This window comes from Schistocerca gregaria, chromosome 7 (assembly GCF_023897955.1).
Source record: "Schistocerca gregaria isolate iqSchGreg1 chromosome 7, iqSchGreg1.2, whole genome shotgun sequence".
Lineage (NCBI taxonomy): Eukaryota > Metazoa > Arthropoda > Insecta > Orthoptera > Acrididae > Schistocerca > Schistocerca gregaria.
In genome coordinates, this window is record NC_064926.1 from 437,501,723 (window position 1) to 437,522,280 (window position 20,558).

The 20,558-nt window shown below is 42.4% G+C and overlaps 1 protein-coding gene across 1 annotated transcript in view; it reads right to left on the bottom strand.

The window, feature by feature from the left end:
- Positions 1 to 20,558, bottom strand: part of LOC126282418 (A disintegrin and metalloproteinase with thrombospondin motifs 7-like) — a 488,845-nt gene that overhangs the window by 191,478 nt on the left and 276,809 nt on the right. The window contains exon 11 of the mRNA XM_049982076.1: positions 11,049 to 11,258. Within this exon, the coding sequence (XP_049838033.1) occupies positions 11,049 to 11,258 (210 nt within the window). The remainder of the gene's footprint in view (positions 1 to 11,048; positions 11,259 to 20,558) is intronic.

Here is a 20,558-nt window from a genome sequence, read left to right on the forward strand (position 1 = left end):
GGCCCGTCAGTATATGGCAAGATGGTAAGTACTGTTATCCTAACCTACACGAACAGGATAACAAATGGCGTATTTTTGCACGATACTGCAAGACAGCACAATGTAGTTCGTGCCACAAAATCCATAAAAAACGTACAGAACCGAGAATGGTCTGCTCCATCCCCTGTTACGTCACCTTAGAGTATATCTGGGATAGGATGTGAAAGTGCATACTTTCATATCAACTTCGAGCCAGAGAGGTGTTGTTGGTACAGAGCCAATGACTGAACTGTCATAGGATGTGTTTCAGGCGAGGCAAGAAATTCCTCAAGATGATGTTCGGAGGTTCTTTGTTTCCATGCCACAACGAATAAAACATTGCCCATGGGGGTAACACAACATACTGATTTTGATGACAGACTTCACTTCCGATTGTAAGGAATAATCAATCATTTACTACTCATTATGTTACGAACATCCCCAAAACATTTTGATATCTGGCTGGTGCTTCATGGTGTACCTCCTTCCGTTCCCCTGAGTGTAGGAGACATTTGTCCATCAAGGTACAGGAAAGGCTGCATTCCTTTAGCATATTTTATGGCAACTACCTCCACTGTCTAGTGGATGTCACTGGCTTCTATGGTGGGGGTCGTGGGAGCGATTGCTGGTGACGAACTCAGATTTTTCTCTGACGGAGAAGTTTGAAATGGGGATTATAGGAAGCCGCTTGAGTAAATAAAAAGCGAAATTGACGCACAAGCCGTGGAAGTAGCGCCAAACAGAAAGACTCGCACCAGCCTGGTGGCAATGCAACATTTATTTATCTATCTTATATCTGGTGATGAAATTAAAATGTGAGCTCAGTTCTTACAAACAGAAAAACGAGAGAAACACAAAAGCACTTCTGAACATACTGAAATAGTTGCTGTGGTTTGGACACAGATGAGTGTAACAGGGTAATTAAACTAAACGCATTGCACAAGCGAAGTACTGCGGCCGCTTCGAGCTCGCTCAGTAGAAACAGTGGAGCACACTGGTTGGCGAGCGTCCATACGAGACAAAGATAGTATCAGGAGTACTCTAGAGAAGTGCGACAGGATCGCTCTTCTTCTCTTCAAACATAAACCATATGACAGGTAGGATTAGCTGGAATTTGCGTTTGTAAGCTGATGGCGCTCTAGTGTACGGGTCAGTGTCATCCGTAAATGGTTGTAACAGGATACAGGATGACTTGGACTGAATTTCTATTTGATGTGATGCAAGGCAGCTTGCTTTAAATGTAAGGTAGTGCAGATGAGTAGGGGAAACAATGCTATGATGTTCAGATACAGCATAATTGGTTTACTAGTTGGCACATAGACGTCTGTTAAGTAACCAGCGTAACGGTACAAAGCGATACGAAGTGGAACGAGAAAGTAAAGTCAGTTGAAGAGAAGATCTCCGGTTTATTAGGAGATTTCTAAGAACGTGTGGCTCGCCTACAAGGGACGTTCAACTATAAAATATACAAAGTGATGTGGAAACGAAACAGTTTGTAGGGGGAAACTTTTGGAAATTTGTGGTGAGGAATAGGGGGCCAAACTGCTGAGGTCATCGGTCGCTAGGCTTACGCACTACTTAACCTAACTTAAACTAACTTACGCTATGGACAACACACACACACCCATGCCCGAGGCGGGACTCGAACCTCCGACGGGGGGAGCCGCGAGAACCGTTGTGGGAGGAGTTTTGAACCTTCACGACTTTAGGTTGATGAGGTGAGAGCAGCTGACGGGTAAAAACTATTTAGTTTGTAACCTAAATATCGCATTTGACGATGGTGTACTCGCTTGAAGTTTCGACGTTAGTTGAACAAAGTTCAGTAATCTGTTTTCTGATTTCTGACGGTGACGCTGACGGTGACAAACCGGCTAAAACATTTTCCCGAATGATTTTACAGTATGGTGAAAGTTGTATGAACTGCGGGAATTTTTATAATTGGGTAGAACAGTTCAAAAACGGTCGAACCTCAGTGACTGACAAGCAACAAGTGTCAGTTCTTTCGCTTGATATCCGTACTGGCGGGATTATTCGTAAAGACAGACGTGTTACAATTGAAAATATAGTAAAACCAGGTGCAGAAATTGTTGGACTCTCATAGCGTTATCAGTAACAAGCTTAAGTGTAGCTAAAAAAATACAAGGTGAGTCCCGAAACCATTAGCGTAACAACACAAGGATACAAGACTCAAAGCGTCTACAGGCTTGAAAGAAAAATGTGAAACTAAGCTTGCCCTATTCCTACAAGATATGCTGCGAACTGTGAATGAAGGACAACGGGCAGAGTCCACATTTCTAGATTTCCGAAAAGCGTCTGACACGGTACCTCACTGCAGACTGTTAACGAAGCTACGATTATATGGAATAGATACACATATATGTGAGTGGCTAGAACACTTCTTAAATAACAGAGCCAAGTATGATGTCCTCGAATGTGAGTGTTCATCAGAGACAAGGGTATCGTCAGGAGTGCCCAGGGAAGTGTAATTGGACCGCTATTGTTTCCTACATACATAAATGATACGGCAGACAGCGCGGGTAGCAATCTGCCATTGTTTGCTGATGAAGCTGTAGTCTACGGTAGGTGTCGAAGTGGACTGACTGTAGGAGAATGGTTCAAATGGTTCAAATGGCTCTGAGCACTATGGGACTCAACTGCTGTGGTCATTAGTCCCCTAGAACTTAGAACTACTTAAACGTAACTAACCTAAGGACATCACACACATCCATGCCCGAGGCAGGATTCGAACCTGCGACAGTAGCAGTCGCACGGTTCCGGACTGCGCGCCTAGAACAGCAAGACCACCGCGGCCGGCTGTAGGAGAATACAAGATGATTTATACAAAATTTGTAGCTGCTGTAATGAATGGGAACTGACTCTAAAATAAGTAAAATGTAAATCAACGCATATGAGTAAGAAAAACAAACCCTTAATGTTCGGATACTGCATTAGTAGCATTAGTAATATTCTGCTTGTAACGATAGCGTATTTAAATATCAGTGCGTAGCGTTGCAAAGCGATATGAACTGGAACGAGCTTGTGAGGATTCTGCTAGGGCGGGCGAATGGTCGACTTCAATTTATTGAGAGAATTTTGGGAAAGTGTGGTTCATCTGTAACGGAGACCACGTATAAGATGCTGAAGCGACGTGTTCCTGAGTACTGCTCGAGTGTCTGGGATCCGTACCAAATCGTATTGGCTCTGAGCACTATGGGACTTAACATCTGAGGTCATCAGTGCCCTAGAACTTAGAACTACTTAAACCTAACTAACCTAAGGACACCACACAACACCCAGCCATCACGAGGCAGAAAATCCCTGACCCCGCCAGATGGTATTAAAGGAAGACATGGAAGTAGGTCGGAGGCGGGCTGCTAGATTTGTAACTGGTATGTTCAAACTACAGACAAGTATTTTGAGATGCTTCGGGAATCCAAATGGGAATTCCTAGAGGGAAGGCGCCGTTCCTTTCGAGGAAAACTATTGAGGAAATACAGAGAAGCGCAATTTGAAGCTGACTGCATAATGATTCTACTTCCGCCAACATACATTTCGCGAAGGACCAACAGGTCTCATACGGAGGCATTCAGATAGTCGTTTTTCTCTCACTCTATTTGCGGGTGCAACACGGTTAGTAGTGATACAGTGTGCCCTCTGCCACGCACCGACGATGGCATGCGGAGTATGCACGTAGATATAGATGTAGAAAGGGACGGCGATTCTTTTCCAAACAAGAATTTAAAGTGCAATGAACTTTGTGTACGATTTTGAACCCGAGTCCAAAACTCAAAGCATGGAATAGAATCATACCAGCTCACCTGTCCGAACGAAGTTCAGAAAGTAAGCATCAATGGAAAATCGACGTTGACCGTCTTTCGGTATGCCCACGGTGTTGTCTGATTATTTGGAAGCCCAGAGTATAGTAAACAGTGTCTACAACTCAGACATTATGTTGACTGAAGTAAAGCCAGCAATGAGAGAAAAACGTCGCGGATCTCAAAGAAAGCCCTCTGCCAGAGTTGTTTTACAGGGTATCCATATATATGTATATGTAGATACCGGCACACGACTATGCTCGCCCTCACTCCGCATACCTCAGCCAAGAACCCATTGAAAAAACGGGCGCGGAAATACTATCTCATCCTTCCAACAGTCTAGATTTGGCTCCCTAGAATTTTCATTGTTTGGTTCGCTCACGGAGGCATTAAGTGGAAAAAAGGACAGCAACAACGAGGAGATCCAATAATTTGTCTGAAAGTGGCTCAAACGACAAGAGGAAGACTTCTTTGCACCAGGTATAAAAAAAAATGGCCAGGTGCGAGTATGAATCGTGCGCCGAGGATTCCGTACAATCTTGATTCTGTACATACTGCATCGAGAATCTCGACGATTTTTGCCTGTTATCAATTCTGATATTGGAAAGATATCGATCCAAGGAATACCAAGAATTTCGATAATGTTTTAATATGAAACCGGATAACCAATAAAAAAAGAAATATTTTTTTGGATGACGTAATTACAAATTAACGATTTTCTGAATGTTTCCTTTACTTGTACCGTGCAGTTTTTCTACTTTCCAAATTTCGTCATTCTACATCAACGGTAAAGACACTATGGGTGTTGATGAGTGAGATGCGAGTATCAAAATATGTCACATAAACTTAGCTTACATATATGACACTGCCAAGAGAACTTAGACCTTAGTTTATGACATCATTAGAACACTGTACGTATCCCAAATACATTGGGGTTACCCTTGACCGTGCATTAACATGTAAGAGACACTGCCTAAATACCAAGCAAAAAGTGGCTGCCGGGAACTATATCATCAGAAAGTTAACAGGCACAACGTGTGGAGCACACGCCAACACTGTGACAATCTCTTCCCTTGCATTGTGTTACTCTGCCGGAGAATACACAAGCCCAGTGTGGTTCAATTCTTGCCCTGACAAAACAGTAGATGTCGCTCTTAATGATACTTTTCGTATCATCATCGGGTGCCTGAAGCCTACTCCTCGGGATGAACTGTGCAGCATCGCGGGAATTGCACCCCCCGACATCCGCCGAGAGGTAGCAGCAAAAAGTGAGAACAAAAAAATCAGAAACTTCTGAAGCTCACCCTCTATATGGCTATCAACGAGCAAACCCACGACTAAAATCCAGAAAGAGCTTCCTCAGATCTACCGAGGATCTAGTTGGAGCGCCACAGCAATGCCGAATCGAACTATGGCGTGCAAGGCTTATCAGTACTGTAGGATGGATTACACCAAGCGAAAGACTACCACACGGCTACTCAAAGAATTGGAGTACATGGAGATCCTCAACAGACTACGCTCGGGTGTCACGAAATATAAGAGCAGTCTGACCAAATGGGGTTTCCTAGAGGAGCCGCCACTCTGCCAGTGTGGAGCAACGCAGACGACCTTCCACCTGTTCCAGCGTGCCCAATGTCCAGCAACACGCACAACAGAAGACCTGCTACATGCAACGCCAAATGCAATAGAGGTCGCTAAATTCTGGGCGCAAAACTGTAAATAATTGTCTTGTAAATATATATAGACACGACATGTAAATATTGTACATTATTTTATACATCGTAAATGATTCTGTCACGAATAAATAAATAAATAGTATATGACATAAATTTCAACTTTATACGTCTACCAGTTCCTAAGAAAAAGGTGTCTTAAACAGGCGGACGGATAGACATAGTATGACAGCGAAGGACTTTTTTTTATTTTCGTGTGATATAATTACAAATTTTCGAATTTTTCCCTTTAGTTATGCTGTGGAACTTCGCTTCTTGGCAAGATTCATGATCCCAAGTCAACGGGAAGTATCCTATAGGTTTTGATGAGTGGTTTGCGAATATCAGAAGAGGTGAGATCAATGGTCGTATTTTTGAATACATGACATAGAAGCTTCAAGTTTTCACACAACCAAGAGACTTTATACGAAAAAGGGACCGAAGACCTTAGAATGTGGCATGAATTTCAACTTGATATGTCTACCCGTTCCTGAGAAAATGGTTGTTTAACAATCGAACAGATAGACGAACAACGAAGTGATTCCATAAGGGTTCCGTTCTTACCGATTGAATTGCGGAATCCTAAGAACCAATTCATCGTTGGGACAAGTGTATTAATATTGATGGGAATTACGCTAACAATCAGTAAGCGTTTAACTCCATTAAAATACAGTTTTTTCTACATCAGACTGTCTCTTTAATTATTGAATGTCTCTGGTATAAACTAGTCCGCGTACGGAAGCAATTGTGTGAACCTCTCTTGTACTACTCGCGTGCTTGGTATCCCCTCCAGGTTAGATTAATAGAAGACATCGAAGCAATTCAGAGGCGTCTTGATCGATTTGCTACCGGTAGGTTCGATCAACACGCGAGTATTACGGATTTTTTTGAAAATAATTATGAAACTCTAGATCGCAAGGCATATTTATTCAAAGGTGATGCGTTTCGACCATTACAAGATCATCTTCAGACCTACAGCCATTTGGATGGACAGTTCCAGTTCGTACACAACCATTGTCGATCAAAACGTCTGTTGATGTGAAGATCATGTAACGATCGAAACTCGCCACCTTTGAATAAATGTGCCTTGCGATCTTGAGTGTCGTAATTATTTTCAAAGATTATAATTGGATCGCTAATACCGCCAATAATGAAACTTCCCGGCAGCTTAAAACTGTGTGCCCGACCGAGACTCTAATTCGGGACCTTTGCCTTTCGCGGGCAAGTGCTCTACCAACTGAGGTACCGAAGCACGACTCACGAGCGGTACTCACAGCTTCACTTCTGCCAGTACCTCGTCTCCTACCTTCCAAACTTTACAGAAGCTCTTCTGCGAACCTTGCAGAACTAGCACTCCTGAAAGAAAGGATATAGCGGAGACATGGCTTAGCCACAGCCTGGGGGATGTTTCCAGAATGAGATTTTCACTCTGCAGCGGAGTGTGCGCTGATATGAAACTTCCTGGCAGCTTAAAACTGTGTGCCCGACCGAGACTCGAACTCGGGACCTTTTGCCTTTCGCGGGCAAGTGCTCTACCATCTGAGCTACCGAAACCGCCAATAATGTTTTTGAAAATATTATGTAAATGCTACCTGAATTAAAATGGAAATCGTTGGAGAGAAGAAGGCGTTCTTTTCACAAAACGATATTGGGAAAGTTCTGAAAATCGGCATTTGCGAGAGATTGCAGAACCATACTGAGCTCACCGGACAAAAAATTAGTCGCCCCACTGCGCACGTACACCTGAATCGTTAAACAGGAGGCTAAGTGATCGAGTCATGCGCTCCACAACCGTGCGCACTGCTTCTGAGTGAGCTTAAGGAAGTAACGATCAGTAAGTTCCAAGAGGACATTGTGCGTAGAAAAGGATAAATGTACGGACCTGACAGAGTGGCAAAACGGGGTGATCGTGTTTGCCCGTATCCATGGCCATATGATGTGCGAAGCTGCTGGATTTGTTGGTGCTTAGCGGCGAACTGTTCAACCTGTGAACAAGCAGCGGTGTTAAGAAACGTGGCCACGAAACACGACGTCGGAATTGTGGTCGAAAAAAGATCCTGGCTGAGCGGGATCTGTGACGCTTCTAAATCAATTCCAAACCAGACACGAACTGCTGCAGGCAGTGAATAAAGGTCTATCCCCAACGGTTAGCGAGAGGACTTTGCGACGGTAACTGCGTGCAATGAACAATTGGTATCGGGTCACCTCGCTGGAGGACATTAATCACATAAGGCTGCGCGTCTTCAGTGGGCTGGAAAATGTCAGACACGGATAGTAGCTGACTGGCGAATCACGTGTTTATCTATATTCAAATTACTCACTTAATTGAGTGTACCGAAGGCCAAATCAAGCATTTCATCTTGAAGGTGTGCAAGGTCATGTTCAAGCCGGAGCTTGGTCTGAGATATTTTAGGGGTACTTTTCCTATCATGACTTGGGCCAGTTCAGTGAGGTGATCACTAACGTGACCCAGCATTTTTCTTGAAACATTTTCTGTCAACACCTGCATGATAAATACGCTATTGATTATCAAGACGTGAACAGTAGAGTTCATCGGACTGGAAGAATATGTGACCGGTTTTTTTAACACTACCTCGCCCTGTCACATCTCGACTGGCCTGTAAAACCACTTGGCTTTGATACCACAGAAAATCTGTGGGACTTATTGGAACACTGTGTAAGGTGGCTATAGTTTCGGACCTTACAAGAACTCATCCACATACTTTGCCGTGACCTACAAAGACAAAATGGTTCAAATGGCTCTGAGCACTATGGGACTCAACTGCTGTGGTCATCAGTCCCCTAGAACTTAGAACTACTTAAACCTAACTAATCTAAGGACATCACACACATCCATGCCCGAGGCAGGATTCGAACCTGCGACCGTAGCAATCGCACGGTTCCGGACTGCGCGCATAGAACCGCGAGACCACCGCGGCCGGCAGCCTACAAAGACAATTAGGTATCATTTGATAGGTTGTACATCGTATATAAATATATAAAGGAGACTGACACTGTCACGTACGTCTTGTGAATAATTGTTAACGCTTATTGTATGAAAGACCACGAAGTGTCTTTATTAACTGAACGGCGTAATGAATGATTGCCTGTATCTACATCTACATCTACATCTACATCCATACTCCGCAAGCCACCTGACGGTGTGTGGCGGAGGGTACCCTGAGTATCTCTATCGGTTCTCCCTTCTATTCCAGTCTCGTATTGTACGTGGAAAGAAGAATTGTCGGTATGCTTCTGTGTGGGCTCTAATCTCTCTGATTTTATCCTCATGGTCTCTTCGCGAGATATACGTAGGAGGGAGCAATATACTGCTTGACTCTTCGGTGAAGGTATGTTCTCGAAACTTTAACAAAAGCCCGTACCGAGCTACTGAGCGTCTCTCCTGCAGAGTCTTCCACTGGAGTTTATCTATCATCTCCGTAACGCTTTCGCAATTACTAAATGATCCTGTAACGAAGCGCGCTGCTCTCCATTGGATCTTCTCTATCTCTCCTATCAACCCTACCTGGCGCGGATCCCACACTGCTGAGCGGTATTCAAGCATTGGGCGAACAAGCGTACTGTAACCTACTTCCTTTGTTGTCGGATTGCATTTCCTTAGGATTCTTCCAATGAATCTCAGTCTGGCATCTGCTTTACCGACGATCAACTTTATATGATCATTCCAGTAGAGGTTGGAACGCCACTGGATATGAAACGGCAGGCAGAACACAAGCTCTGGCTGGAAGGCCCGCACAGGTGTTGGTCCTGCTTAAACACTGGAAGTAGCTTCACGGACGTCGTGTCACCTGAGCTCTGGTGCACAGTAGGGTGATAGCTGGCCGCTATTGTTGTAGGGGCCGTATAGATAACCGGATAATACTTCCGAACGCTGGAAATGTTGGACACAGGTGAGAGGAACTAAGAAGCGGCACCTCGGAAACCACGCAGGCTGGGTTATTTCCAAGATTTTTACTCAGAAGCGTACCACTGTACGAGTATAGGTTTTTCCTCGCAAAATTTCCGCGCTGTACGACAAAAGATTAAAATACGTTTGGTCGGCGTTCGGAAGAATGTGTAGAGAGGGAGAATATTTCGTGGTTTCGGGAATATGATTCGTTTTCGGAATTACGAGGGTGGGGAGCCAAGCCTTGCTGGGAGACCAGTGGAGGAGAGATGAGGTCTTCTGTTGTGAGTGCCCGTGTGTGACCGTGGCTCGATATCGGCTTTGTTGGTACAGACGAACTAGCTGTCTTTTCTCTCTGGAGAGTTTATATTTAGAACAGTTAAGCACTGTACTGTTGCGAACTTATACGTTTCTGGACTTCACCTCCGGGTTGGAAGTCGCCCTTGTGTACGCAGCGTTCAGTAATTGGGAGCACTTCCTCTGCCTATACTTACGTTGAGATGTTACCTGAACTCCGTCCTTATGGCTGGGAGTTCGCGTTTCTCGTATGTAGAGGAGAAGACAGTATTAGAGTATATTAGTCAGAGGACCGCCTTCTGACGTCGTAGTGTTTGAAAGAGTTTATTTGTGGCTGGAGTTCTTCCATCGTCGCAGACGAGTGCGAGAACCGTCACTTCGACGCACCGCACGCAGTACATACGGTGATATCGCAAATTGCTTCGGCTTATTAGGGCTATAAAAGCTAAACAGCTGTTGATTACGTCAATTTATTTCCAGAGGTTCCACACCACCGCACGTCATATTTGAAAGTAGTGTCTTCTAGTGTTCGGTACGTAGATGATGTCAGTCATTTCGCGTTATTTATTTGAGACCGCGCACTCATAATAAGGGGGAGAGTTTGGCAACTGATTAGTAATTTTACCTAGGAAATGTAAACTTTGTAATATAAAGTTTTTTTTAATCTACAATAAAAATATAAGCAGGAACAATATTTATAATTTAGTAGGATTAGTTGCCTTCATCATTCATTTATTTTTAGATTGTAACTTACAGAATTAAGAGATACTAAGATCTGCTTCAGGGGGTAGTCAGTCAGGTTCAAATCTTCATTTTAGCGTTTGTTATTTTCCGTTTCGCACATTCATTTTACACCCGCCTGGAGCAGCATCTTGGAACTGAGTAAAACGCCGACATCAACACATGTGCAGTGTGGTGGAATAGCGAGATCAATTCGTCTGCAGGTGGCTTACCCTCGATGTGGCGCACCTGTACAACTTTGTGGGCTGACTTCTTAACCAAATCCACGCGGTTATCAAGTATAGGGACGAAATTACACGGTATTAAGTAATGTTTGTAACGGTTTCTCTAAGGCTGACTGATTTGTGTCCATTGAGCTTTCAACCACAAACACAAATCTCGCGTATGTACCACGAAGAGAAGAGAAATCGGGGCATAATGCCAGTCTTTTGCCCCTCTCCCTATTTACGAGTTGAAGGGGGTCTGTAATGACTAGCAGTGGCACAGTGTACCCTCCACCGTGCACCGTACGCTGGCTTGCGGAGTACGCCTGTGGAAGGAGGTGTTGCGTTGGCGCACCTGTATGTTACAGACGCGGTGGCGCCGCCGGAGGCCGACGCAGTAGCGGCCGCGGTGCGCGGGCGGCGGGCTGTCGCACTCGCGCTGCGACGCCTGCACGCCGCCCCCGCAGGTGCGCGAGCAGGGCTGCCACTCGCCCCACAGCCCCCAGCCGCCTGCGACGGCGCGCGGCCGCTCCCCGGCCGGCACGCACTGCTGCCCGTAGCACCACTGCCGGCAACACGACGACCACAAATCAAGACCCTAAGCTGCCAACAGGCGAGTTGAAAATGTGTGCCCCGACCAGGACTCAAACCCGGGATCTCCTGCTTACATGGCACACGCTCTATGCATCTCAGCCACCGAGGGCACAGAAGATAGTGCGACTGCAGGGATTTATCCCTTGCACGCTCCCCATGTCCGAAAGAACAGATACCATCTTCATATATCCTGAAGTACGCTATGTGACAGCCTCATCAGAGAGGTGCTGATAAGCTCCATTGTGGCAACGTCACTACCTAGCTTGGCATAGATGCATCAAGCTACAAAATGATAATGCCTACATTATTCTAAGTACATTCACTTACACTTCTGGCCATTAAAATTGCTACACCAAGAAGAAATGCAGATGATAAACGGGTATTCTTTGGACAAATATATTACACTAGAACTTACATGTGATTACATTTTCACGCAATTTGGGTGCATAGATCCTGAGAAATCAGTACCCAGAACAACTGCCTCTGGCCGTAATAACGGCCTTGATACGCCTGGGCATTGAGTCAAACAGAGCTTGGATGACGAGTACAGGTACAGCTGCCTATGCAGCTTCAACACGATATCACAGTTCATCAAGAATAGTGACTGGCGTATTGTGACGAGCCAGTTGCTCGGCCACCATTGACCAGACGTTTTCAATTGGTGAGAGATATGGAGAATGTGCTGGCCAGGGCAGCAGTCGAACATTTTCTGTATCCAGAAAGGCCCGTACAGAACCTGCAACATGCTGTCGTGCATTATCCTGCTGAAATGTAGGGTTTCGCAGGGATAGAATGAAGGGTAGAGCCACGGGTCGTAACACATCTGAAATGTAACGTCCACTGTTCAAATGTTCAAATGTGTGTGAAATCTTATGAGACTTAACTGCTAAGGTCGTCAGTACCTAAGCTTACATACTAATTAACCTAAATTATCCTAAGGGCACACACACACCCATGCCAGAGGGAGGACTCGAACCTCCGCCGGGATCCACTGTTCAAAGTGCCGTCAATGCGAACAAGAGGTGACCGAGACGTGTAACCACTGGCACCCCATACCATCACGACGGGTGTTACGGAAGTCTGGTGATGACGAATACACGCTTCCAATGTGCGTTCACCGCGATGTCGCCAAACACGGATGCGATCATCAAGATGCTGTACACAGAACCTGGATTCATCCGAAAAAATGACGTTTTGCCGTTCGTGCACCCAGGTTCGTCGTTGAGTACACCATCACAGGCGCTCTGAAAAGCTAATCATTTGCATATCACAGCATCTTCTTCCTGTCGGTTAAATTTCGCGTCTGTAGCACGTCATCTTCGTGGTGTAGCAATTTTAATGGCCAGTAGTGTATTATTTTTCTGCTGTATAATAATTTGAAAGTTTTTCTGATACACACTATCTGAACAAAAGTAAATATTTGGCCATTAACATGAGGTGTCTCCATTTCGCCTTTGCGATGGTTTTAACTCTTAACTTACAGTGCGGTGTCTGATTGTGTGGGCCGGATCGGCAGACCATTCTTCCTCAAGATCCGAAACCACAGAAGGTACTGATGTTAGACGCTGGGATCTGGGGCGAAGTCCACATTGTAGCCCCTCTCAGAGATGTTTCATTGGGTACAGGTCAGGACTCTGGGCATGCCAGTCTATTTGAGGTATGGCACTGACCGCAAACCATTGCCTGCCAAATGCTGCTTCTTGCCAAGAGTCCACTCTCATGCTGATACAAACATTCATCGTCTTCGAACTGGCCGTGCGGGATTAGCCGAGCGGTCTCAAGCGCTGCAGTCATGGACTGTGCGGCTGGCTGGTCCCGGCGGAGGTTCGAGTCCTCCCTCGGGCATGGGTGTGTGTGTTTGTCCTTAGGATAATTTAGGTTAAGTAGTGTGTAAGGTTAGGGACTGATGACCTTAGCATTTAAGTCCCATAAGATTTCACACAGATTTGAACATTTTTTCCTTCGAACTGCTCCTCTACTGTACGCAGTAAACAGTGTTGTAAAATGTATTCATATAATTAGCGTTTCTTTCACTGCAGTATGGTGCCATTTACTAACTACGAAAAACAGCCCCTAACAGTAACACCATCTCATCTGCACTTCACTGGTGCCACAACACGCCATAACGTCCTCCAGGCTTTCGTCAAACACAAAACTCTTCCACTGGACGGCAACAAGATACAGTGTGATTCATTACTCTAAACCACTCGTTTGAAGTTATATACTGTCCACTTTATTCCGCCTCAAGCATTGCTTAGCACTGACTACAATGGTTACAGCGGCTTATGAGGAGCTGCTCGGCCATGATACGCTATTCTTTTCAATTCCCTACGCATAGACATTTTACTGGTTGGACTGCTGGTAACAGTGTGGAACTCACGGGTGATTCCTTCCGCCGATTTCATGAGATTTTCCACAAAAATGCTCCGCAATTTTCGACGGATCCTGTCCGATATCACATCAGATCTCCCCTGTCTTAGTGTAGCTATGGTTGGTCCTTCCCGTTAACACTTCACAATAAATCAACAACGGCCGACTTTGGGAGGCTCTGGAAGGGCTGACGTGTCTCTGATGGATTTGTTACTCAGGTGATGTCCAATGGCGAGTCCACGTTACGAGTCACTGAGCTCTCCTGAGCAACGCATTCTGCTGTCACTATTTCTCTACTGCCAACACAATACTCGAGGCTTCCTTTTACAGTGATAGGTCAACTTGATATGACCTGTGGCAGTAAATCCCGCATTACATATGGTGTCCGGATACTTCTGATCAGATTTTTTATTTCTGTTTGAAGATTTTGGTGGCAATATGGTTGCCTGGATGCGTATCGTTTGCTTAATTATGAAGCACGATTGTGCATATTGATCCGTTGCGCGATCCCACATGGAGTAATCGATCCGTGCGCGACAGTATATGGTACCAATATGCTCCAGAAAGCCGCGAGCAAAAATGTGATTTTTTCAGGGGGCCATATGTCGGGTTTATTTCATCATAGAGATAAAAGGACAACTGTTTTGGATAGCCCTCTGTCTAGTGACCATCTGTATACTATCAGAAGCTCGAGCATACTGTAACCACCCCACAGTACAGGGTCAAAATTTGAACATTACACACTTCCTCCAACCCGGGCAAATTGAGCGTATCGGTCGTTTCTTTTGCATTGGATGTGATCTAGCGTGGACCTTACGTGGCTTATAAACGCTCCATTTGTTCATGGGTGCTTCCTGAGAAACCCTTAAAAAACCATGGTTTTTGGATACGTAAAGTACTAATTGTGAGGCTTGTCACTTCTACAATTTCTGTTCATGACATATCATCCAAATTTTTCCCATATATAATCATAAGATAATAATCTCTGGGTACTTCGAAACTTTTTTCGATATCAATATACCATCCGACATCCAGAGGTTCAAAGTTACCGTACTTATGCACGTGAAATATAAGATTAATATCCAGTCTGAGGCGTAAACGTAGTTTTAATTGACGTTGTGAATACAAGGCAACAGTGGCACCCGAGGTGGATAAGGAGGTTTCGCCCTACGAATACAAAGGCTTAAAATGAATAAAACTTAGAAAAACTGGGTACGTGTCAAGTATAATGTAAAATAATACTAATGAAAGTGATCAGAGCCATTAATCATCAAATTGCAATACATAATGTAATATCATTATTTCATTATAAATTACAAATTATTGTGTAGTATTATACACGTAGTAAACATTATTCAGAAAACTAACTGTTAAAGCAAGATCCAAACTTTACAATTTCTTTCTAGCTTTAATAACTGCGGATTCTGAAATCACATCATCAGCATTTTATGTTGACACACGTTGAATAGTTAACATGGCAAGACTCTTTGCTTCGTGTTACTCATTGCTGTCGATAAGTTGTCTGTAACTGATTTTAATTCACTAAATCCCCACTCACATGAAGCAACTGATACGCAAATCATTACAAACAACTTTAGAGCGAGCATAAGGGTTAAAAGAGAGTCTGTAAAATCCCATTCTACAGCGAATTTCACGAAGTATAAACATACCCAATCAGAAACTGTAACATGTGCCGCTTTAAAGTGTCTTCTAAGCCTTGGAATCTCCAAGCGGTATTCTGCTTCTGATACCTCATCATAAAAACCACTAAATTTTGGAAAAACTAATTTCAACTTCTTAGTATTTGCTAAAACAGCGTGGTTACATCTAGAATGGACTTTAATCTGGTACTGATCTCAATACTGAATCGGTCAAGACATTCCAACATAGCCTTCGGATGTTCTGCCCCCAGTGTGAATCCTGCATCTGTGGTCAAATCACCTGCCATTCGTTTTTTTACGATCAATTAGACTTTTTTTCAGCAAGACTTATTGCCACTTCAATAATATGATCTCGTTTCTACTCAGTATGAAGACAAAGTGCCTTTATTTTTGTAGCTAACTTGTCAATACTCAAGCCTCTATTTACTTTACAATGCAACCTGAGTACAATTTACTTCTCTTATTACATCATTCCAAAAGTAAAGATAGCAAAGAAATGTGAAAATTCATACAGTAGCCATAAGATTTTGTGCAGAACCTGTGGTGTCTAAATTTCCTTGTCCATCACAAAAGGCGTCAGCTGCAGCGAAAACCCCAATAACATTTTCTACCAGTACTTTTACTACAGTGTAATGAGCGCTCCAAGGCGTTGTAGAGTATTACAGTGAATGCTTTTCTGTATTTCCTTAATGAAATTTGTCATTAAAAATATATCACTTTTTCAAACCAACAGCTCAATTCATGGAATCAATACTAGAAATAAGAATAATCTTCACAAGGATTCAAAGTCACTTAGTCTTGTACAAAAAGGTGTGCATTATTCAGGAACACACATTTTCAATAACTTGCCAGCAGCCATAAAAAGCTTAACAACCAATGAAATTCAGTTTTAAGAGAAGACTAAAGGATTTATTGGTGGCCAACTCCTTCTACTCCATTGATAAATTTCACAGTAAAACCAATTGATTTGTATATATATGGAGTAATGTTTACATTGTAAATAAGTATTATAGTAGTTTATTACATCTTTATTACCTTATAAATAAATAAAAACCTTTTTATTTTAAAATCATTGCGTTAGTATTTGTAAAATTACTTTCATATAGTGTTCATTAAAAAACGATGATCATTCCACTTGGGACCTGTGGAATTGTACATTAGCTTATTTGTTTTAGTTGTAAATATTTGTCATGTATTGTTGTTTTTCTGACATGTTCCACATCCTGGAGGGCCTCCTCACTACGGATCAATTGAAATGAAAGTAAATCTAATCTAATCTATTTTAAGAACTTCTCAGCGGATACTGGAAGCAGAAAAAATGTACAAATGGTTTCTTTTGTTCCGTTAAATGTTACACAAGATACATTTTGTGCAAATGAATGTTGGTCACATAAGTTATCTGAATGACCAATAACTTTAATAATAGCTTGTATTCCTCCATATATTCCGCTCGTAACAGGTAGATTGCCATAATCTTCAGAACGGCATAACATAACACCTAAACCGCCATTTTCAAGCTTCTTAACGATTTTGTCACTTACATCAGTGACTTTTTTTCCTTTTATAGGAAAAAAATCAAGGAATATTTCTCTTACTTCCACCTTTCTATTATGAATTTTCAAAACGAATAACTTCAAACATTTGATCAAATGTAAAATATCAGCTGTGTTATCAAACATAATACCAAAATATTTATCTGATTTAATTTCGTTGACAAGATAAGATTTCATTAGGTTCGCTAAAACGTTTATAAATTCATTCTGTGAATCTGGTGGCAACTATGATACTTTTTGTGATTCGTCACATTCCAAGTTCAAGATGTGCTCTTTCAAAACTCCATCGTACTTTGCCAATAGTTTGACTAGTTATGAGAAATTGCCTTTATTTGTAGAGCCTTGTCCTTCATCATATTTTTCCAGAAACGAAGTCAATTTTGCAGTATCCAATAATTGCAAGGTTGCGTTATCTGTTGTTATTCACTTTTCAAGATTTTCCGAATGTTCATTTGTAGTTTCTTGAACGGCCACTTCACGTTTCAGTTTCCACCACTTCGAATCAGTCATAAATGAAAATCTTGGGCTAGTACTGCTGGTGACAGCAAATAAACGACAGCAGAAGTAGTACAGGTTATTAGTCTTAGGAGAGTAAACCATTCAAGACTGTGAATTTTCTCACCATTAGGCATCACCTCTTTTCTTTTGAAAGATATCACACTTCATCTTTTGTTTTTGATTCGTGTTTAGATACAGTGCAAAAGGCCCTCCCCTCTTTTGGAAATGTTCATTTTCTTTTCCTTTTTAATGATCGCAAAGCGAACATTATCAGGAACTGGTATGCTCCAGTGAGAAATGTCTCTTAAGTCGTGCAGTGGTTCCTTCATATTGATACAGTCTTTTATATTAGGAACAGTATTATCACAGTCATTTTCAGTAATTTTTATCTGATTGGTCTACTTTATGGGTTGTTGTCATTTCTGCATTGTTGCTGTTGTCGTCTGAAGATGAGCTGAAATTATCTGAACCATCCCTTGCATCAACGTGAGAATCAGTTTCTTTGGATGAACTTTGGCTATCATCAGTTTTCGTAATGTATTTGAATATGGCTCCAGACATCCTCTGATGAGCATCAGTGCTAGCCTGTTTTGCTTTTTTCTGCTGAAATTTACTTTTCCTTGAGAAGCATGAACTCCTTATATATATATATATATATATATATATATATATATATATATATATATATATATATATATATATATATATATATATATATATATATAGTGGCCTTTGGTACACATACCTAAAACAAATGTTTTCGGTTAATATAATAAACCTCATCTATTCAAAACATATTGGTTTGTAGGATTATAGGAATATATTTTATAACAAATACACGTTTTTACGAATAAATATATTACCCACGTTAACATAACAACAGCAGCATTCTCTGTACGCGTCGGCTGTTCGTATGTATTGTGAAGATGGCTTAAGTTTCTTTGTGAAACAAACATGCTGAAAGGCTATGACAAACAGATACTATTTAATGTTTTAGAATTTTCAGGAAAAAATTTAGCTTGGTGCGTCAATATCGCTTCCTAATTCCGAGACAATCGTCTCTCCTTGCCTTTGCCTTGGGGAAATTTTCAGTTACTTATTCCGGCAGTAAGGTGGCTCGCCTATCTGCTTATTTCCACAGAATGAAATGAAAAATAGTTAATCTGCGTGTTTACGTAGCATAACAACGCATATAAAAAAATACTTTAGAAATAATACTCCAGAACAGGTTACAACCAGCAAAAGCCGTCCATTTTCTGAAATTACATGAGATGATTCATAACATGTTTGTGCTTGGGTAACATAAGTCACATACATAAAAAACGGTTCAAATGGCTCTGAGCACTATGGGACTTAACATCTTAGGTTATCAGTCCCCTAGAACTTAGAACTACTTAAACCTAACTAACCTAAGGACATCACACACATCCATGCCCGAGGCAGGATTCGAACCTGCGACCGTAGCAGTCCCGAGGTTCCGGACTGCAGCGCCTATAACCGCTCGGCCACCGCGGCCGGCTTCACATACATAAATCTCAACGGGAGTGGAACTATAGCACGCATGAGCTGAGCGCAGTATGGTAAATTAACAAGTGGTTATTACCATTTCTGTTATGATTTATGTATCATACTTACGCGTCCCACACACAGACGCGACAAAAATCATCCCTATGTAACTTTTGAAAATAGATAGCTTATGCTAACTAAAACTACTTACTTTCCAGACACAACAGGGACGGAATATTTCAGCCACAGTTCCTGTTCCTGCTGCAATGATATAATAATAATGTATACGATACTGATATATTTTGTTACAAATTATTAAACTATCCAGTCCGTTTTCCATGGTTTTAGGTTTTCACACAGTATATTTTCAGCACTTTTATAACGCATTCTAAACAACAATTATTTACTTCACGCTAATCACAATTCACAATATGAAACAAAAGAGAAACGCAACAGCCGACAAGCAACGACGATTTTGTGGTCACCGACCTGCCACAGAGCCACGAAAATAAAAACAGGACAGGGTGACTGTGACAGTAGACGCTGTACTTCGTCCCTTTTATGACAGCTGTCAAACCTAGCGATCTATTGTTTGGTACGATGCTCGGTTACTAGAATGCATTCCATTAAGCATGGTACGAAGTATTGTACGCGAACTGTGCGTGTTGTTATTGCTGTCATATTGAAGCGCGTTTAAACGTAAGCGTCTTTAAAATGCTCGTCCACAGTTGTTTAGTTCCATGAGATATTTCTATCCTAGAAAATGCTCAGCACGAAAACTAAGTTGTCAGTATTGTACCAGACGCTTTCCCCCGCGCCACCAATCCTTGCCTGGAAGCAGATTTGGTCTTACTTCTCTCCTCACTAACTCCACTGAAGCGAGCTTACTACAGACTATATGCCTGTGTCAGTATTCTACCTACTCTGGTGGCCCGGAACAGAACGTTAATCAAAAGAAAGAAATAACGCTGCTTAGTTATTACAGCAAAGAAAAGTCAATTTTACTCGTAGTAGGGAGCCAGCCCCATAGGGTCTCCTGCAGGAGCATTTTTCCTCTGGTGAGTTTATGGCAGTAGAGCTCAGATGGGAAACCAGTCCTAAGCAAATAGGAAAAAATTGAAACGTGGAAGAATGCGAGCTAACATCCCAAAGATGTAAGGGCTCACATGCGGTTCCTCTTCGTCGAAATGTCTTGGCTCAAACTCGTCTAGGCGTTGAACCATACGAGTCGCATTACATGCCCTAAATAATTAGACACTTGTGACCCTTTGATTAAATTGTCTGGCTGATGACAAGTTTGCGAAATACAAACTTAACATGACCTATAATACAGTAATAATAATATCGGGAACTAAATTAACGACCCATAAATGATGTAGACCACACAGCTGCGATTTGGTTAGAATAATGTTTATTCAGAAAGCAAACTACAAATTAATAGCGAAAGTGGTCTTATTTAGAGTTACTGTTACACTCGAGCGCATATCCATCTAAAACAGTTCTATCATGCACAATTTCATTGCGAAACACAATACTCCACCTCGATGTTTACACGAAAACTTAGAGTTCACTCTAGGCGCGCGGCTGCTCAGCGCTCAGATGGCTCTGAGCACTATGGGACTCAACTGCTGTGGTCATCAGTCCCCTAGAACTTACAACTACTTAAACCTAACTAACCTAAGG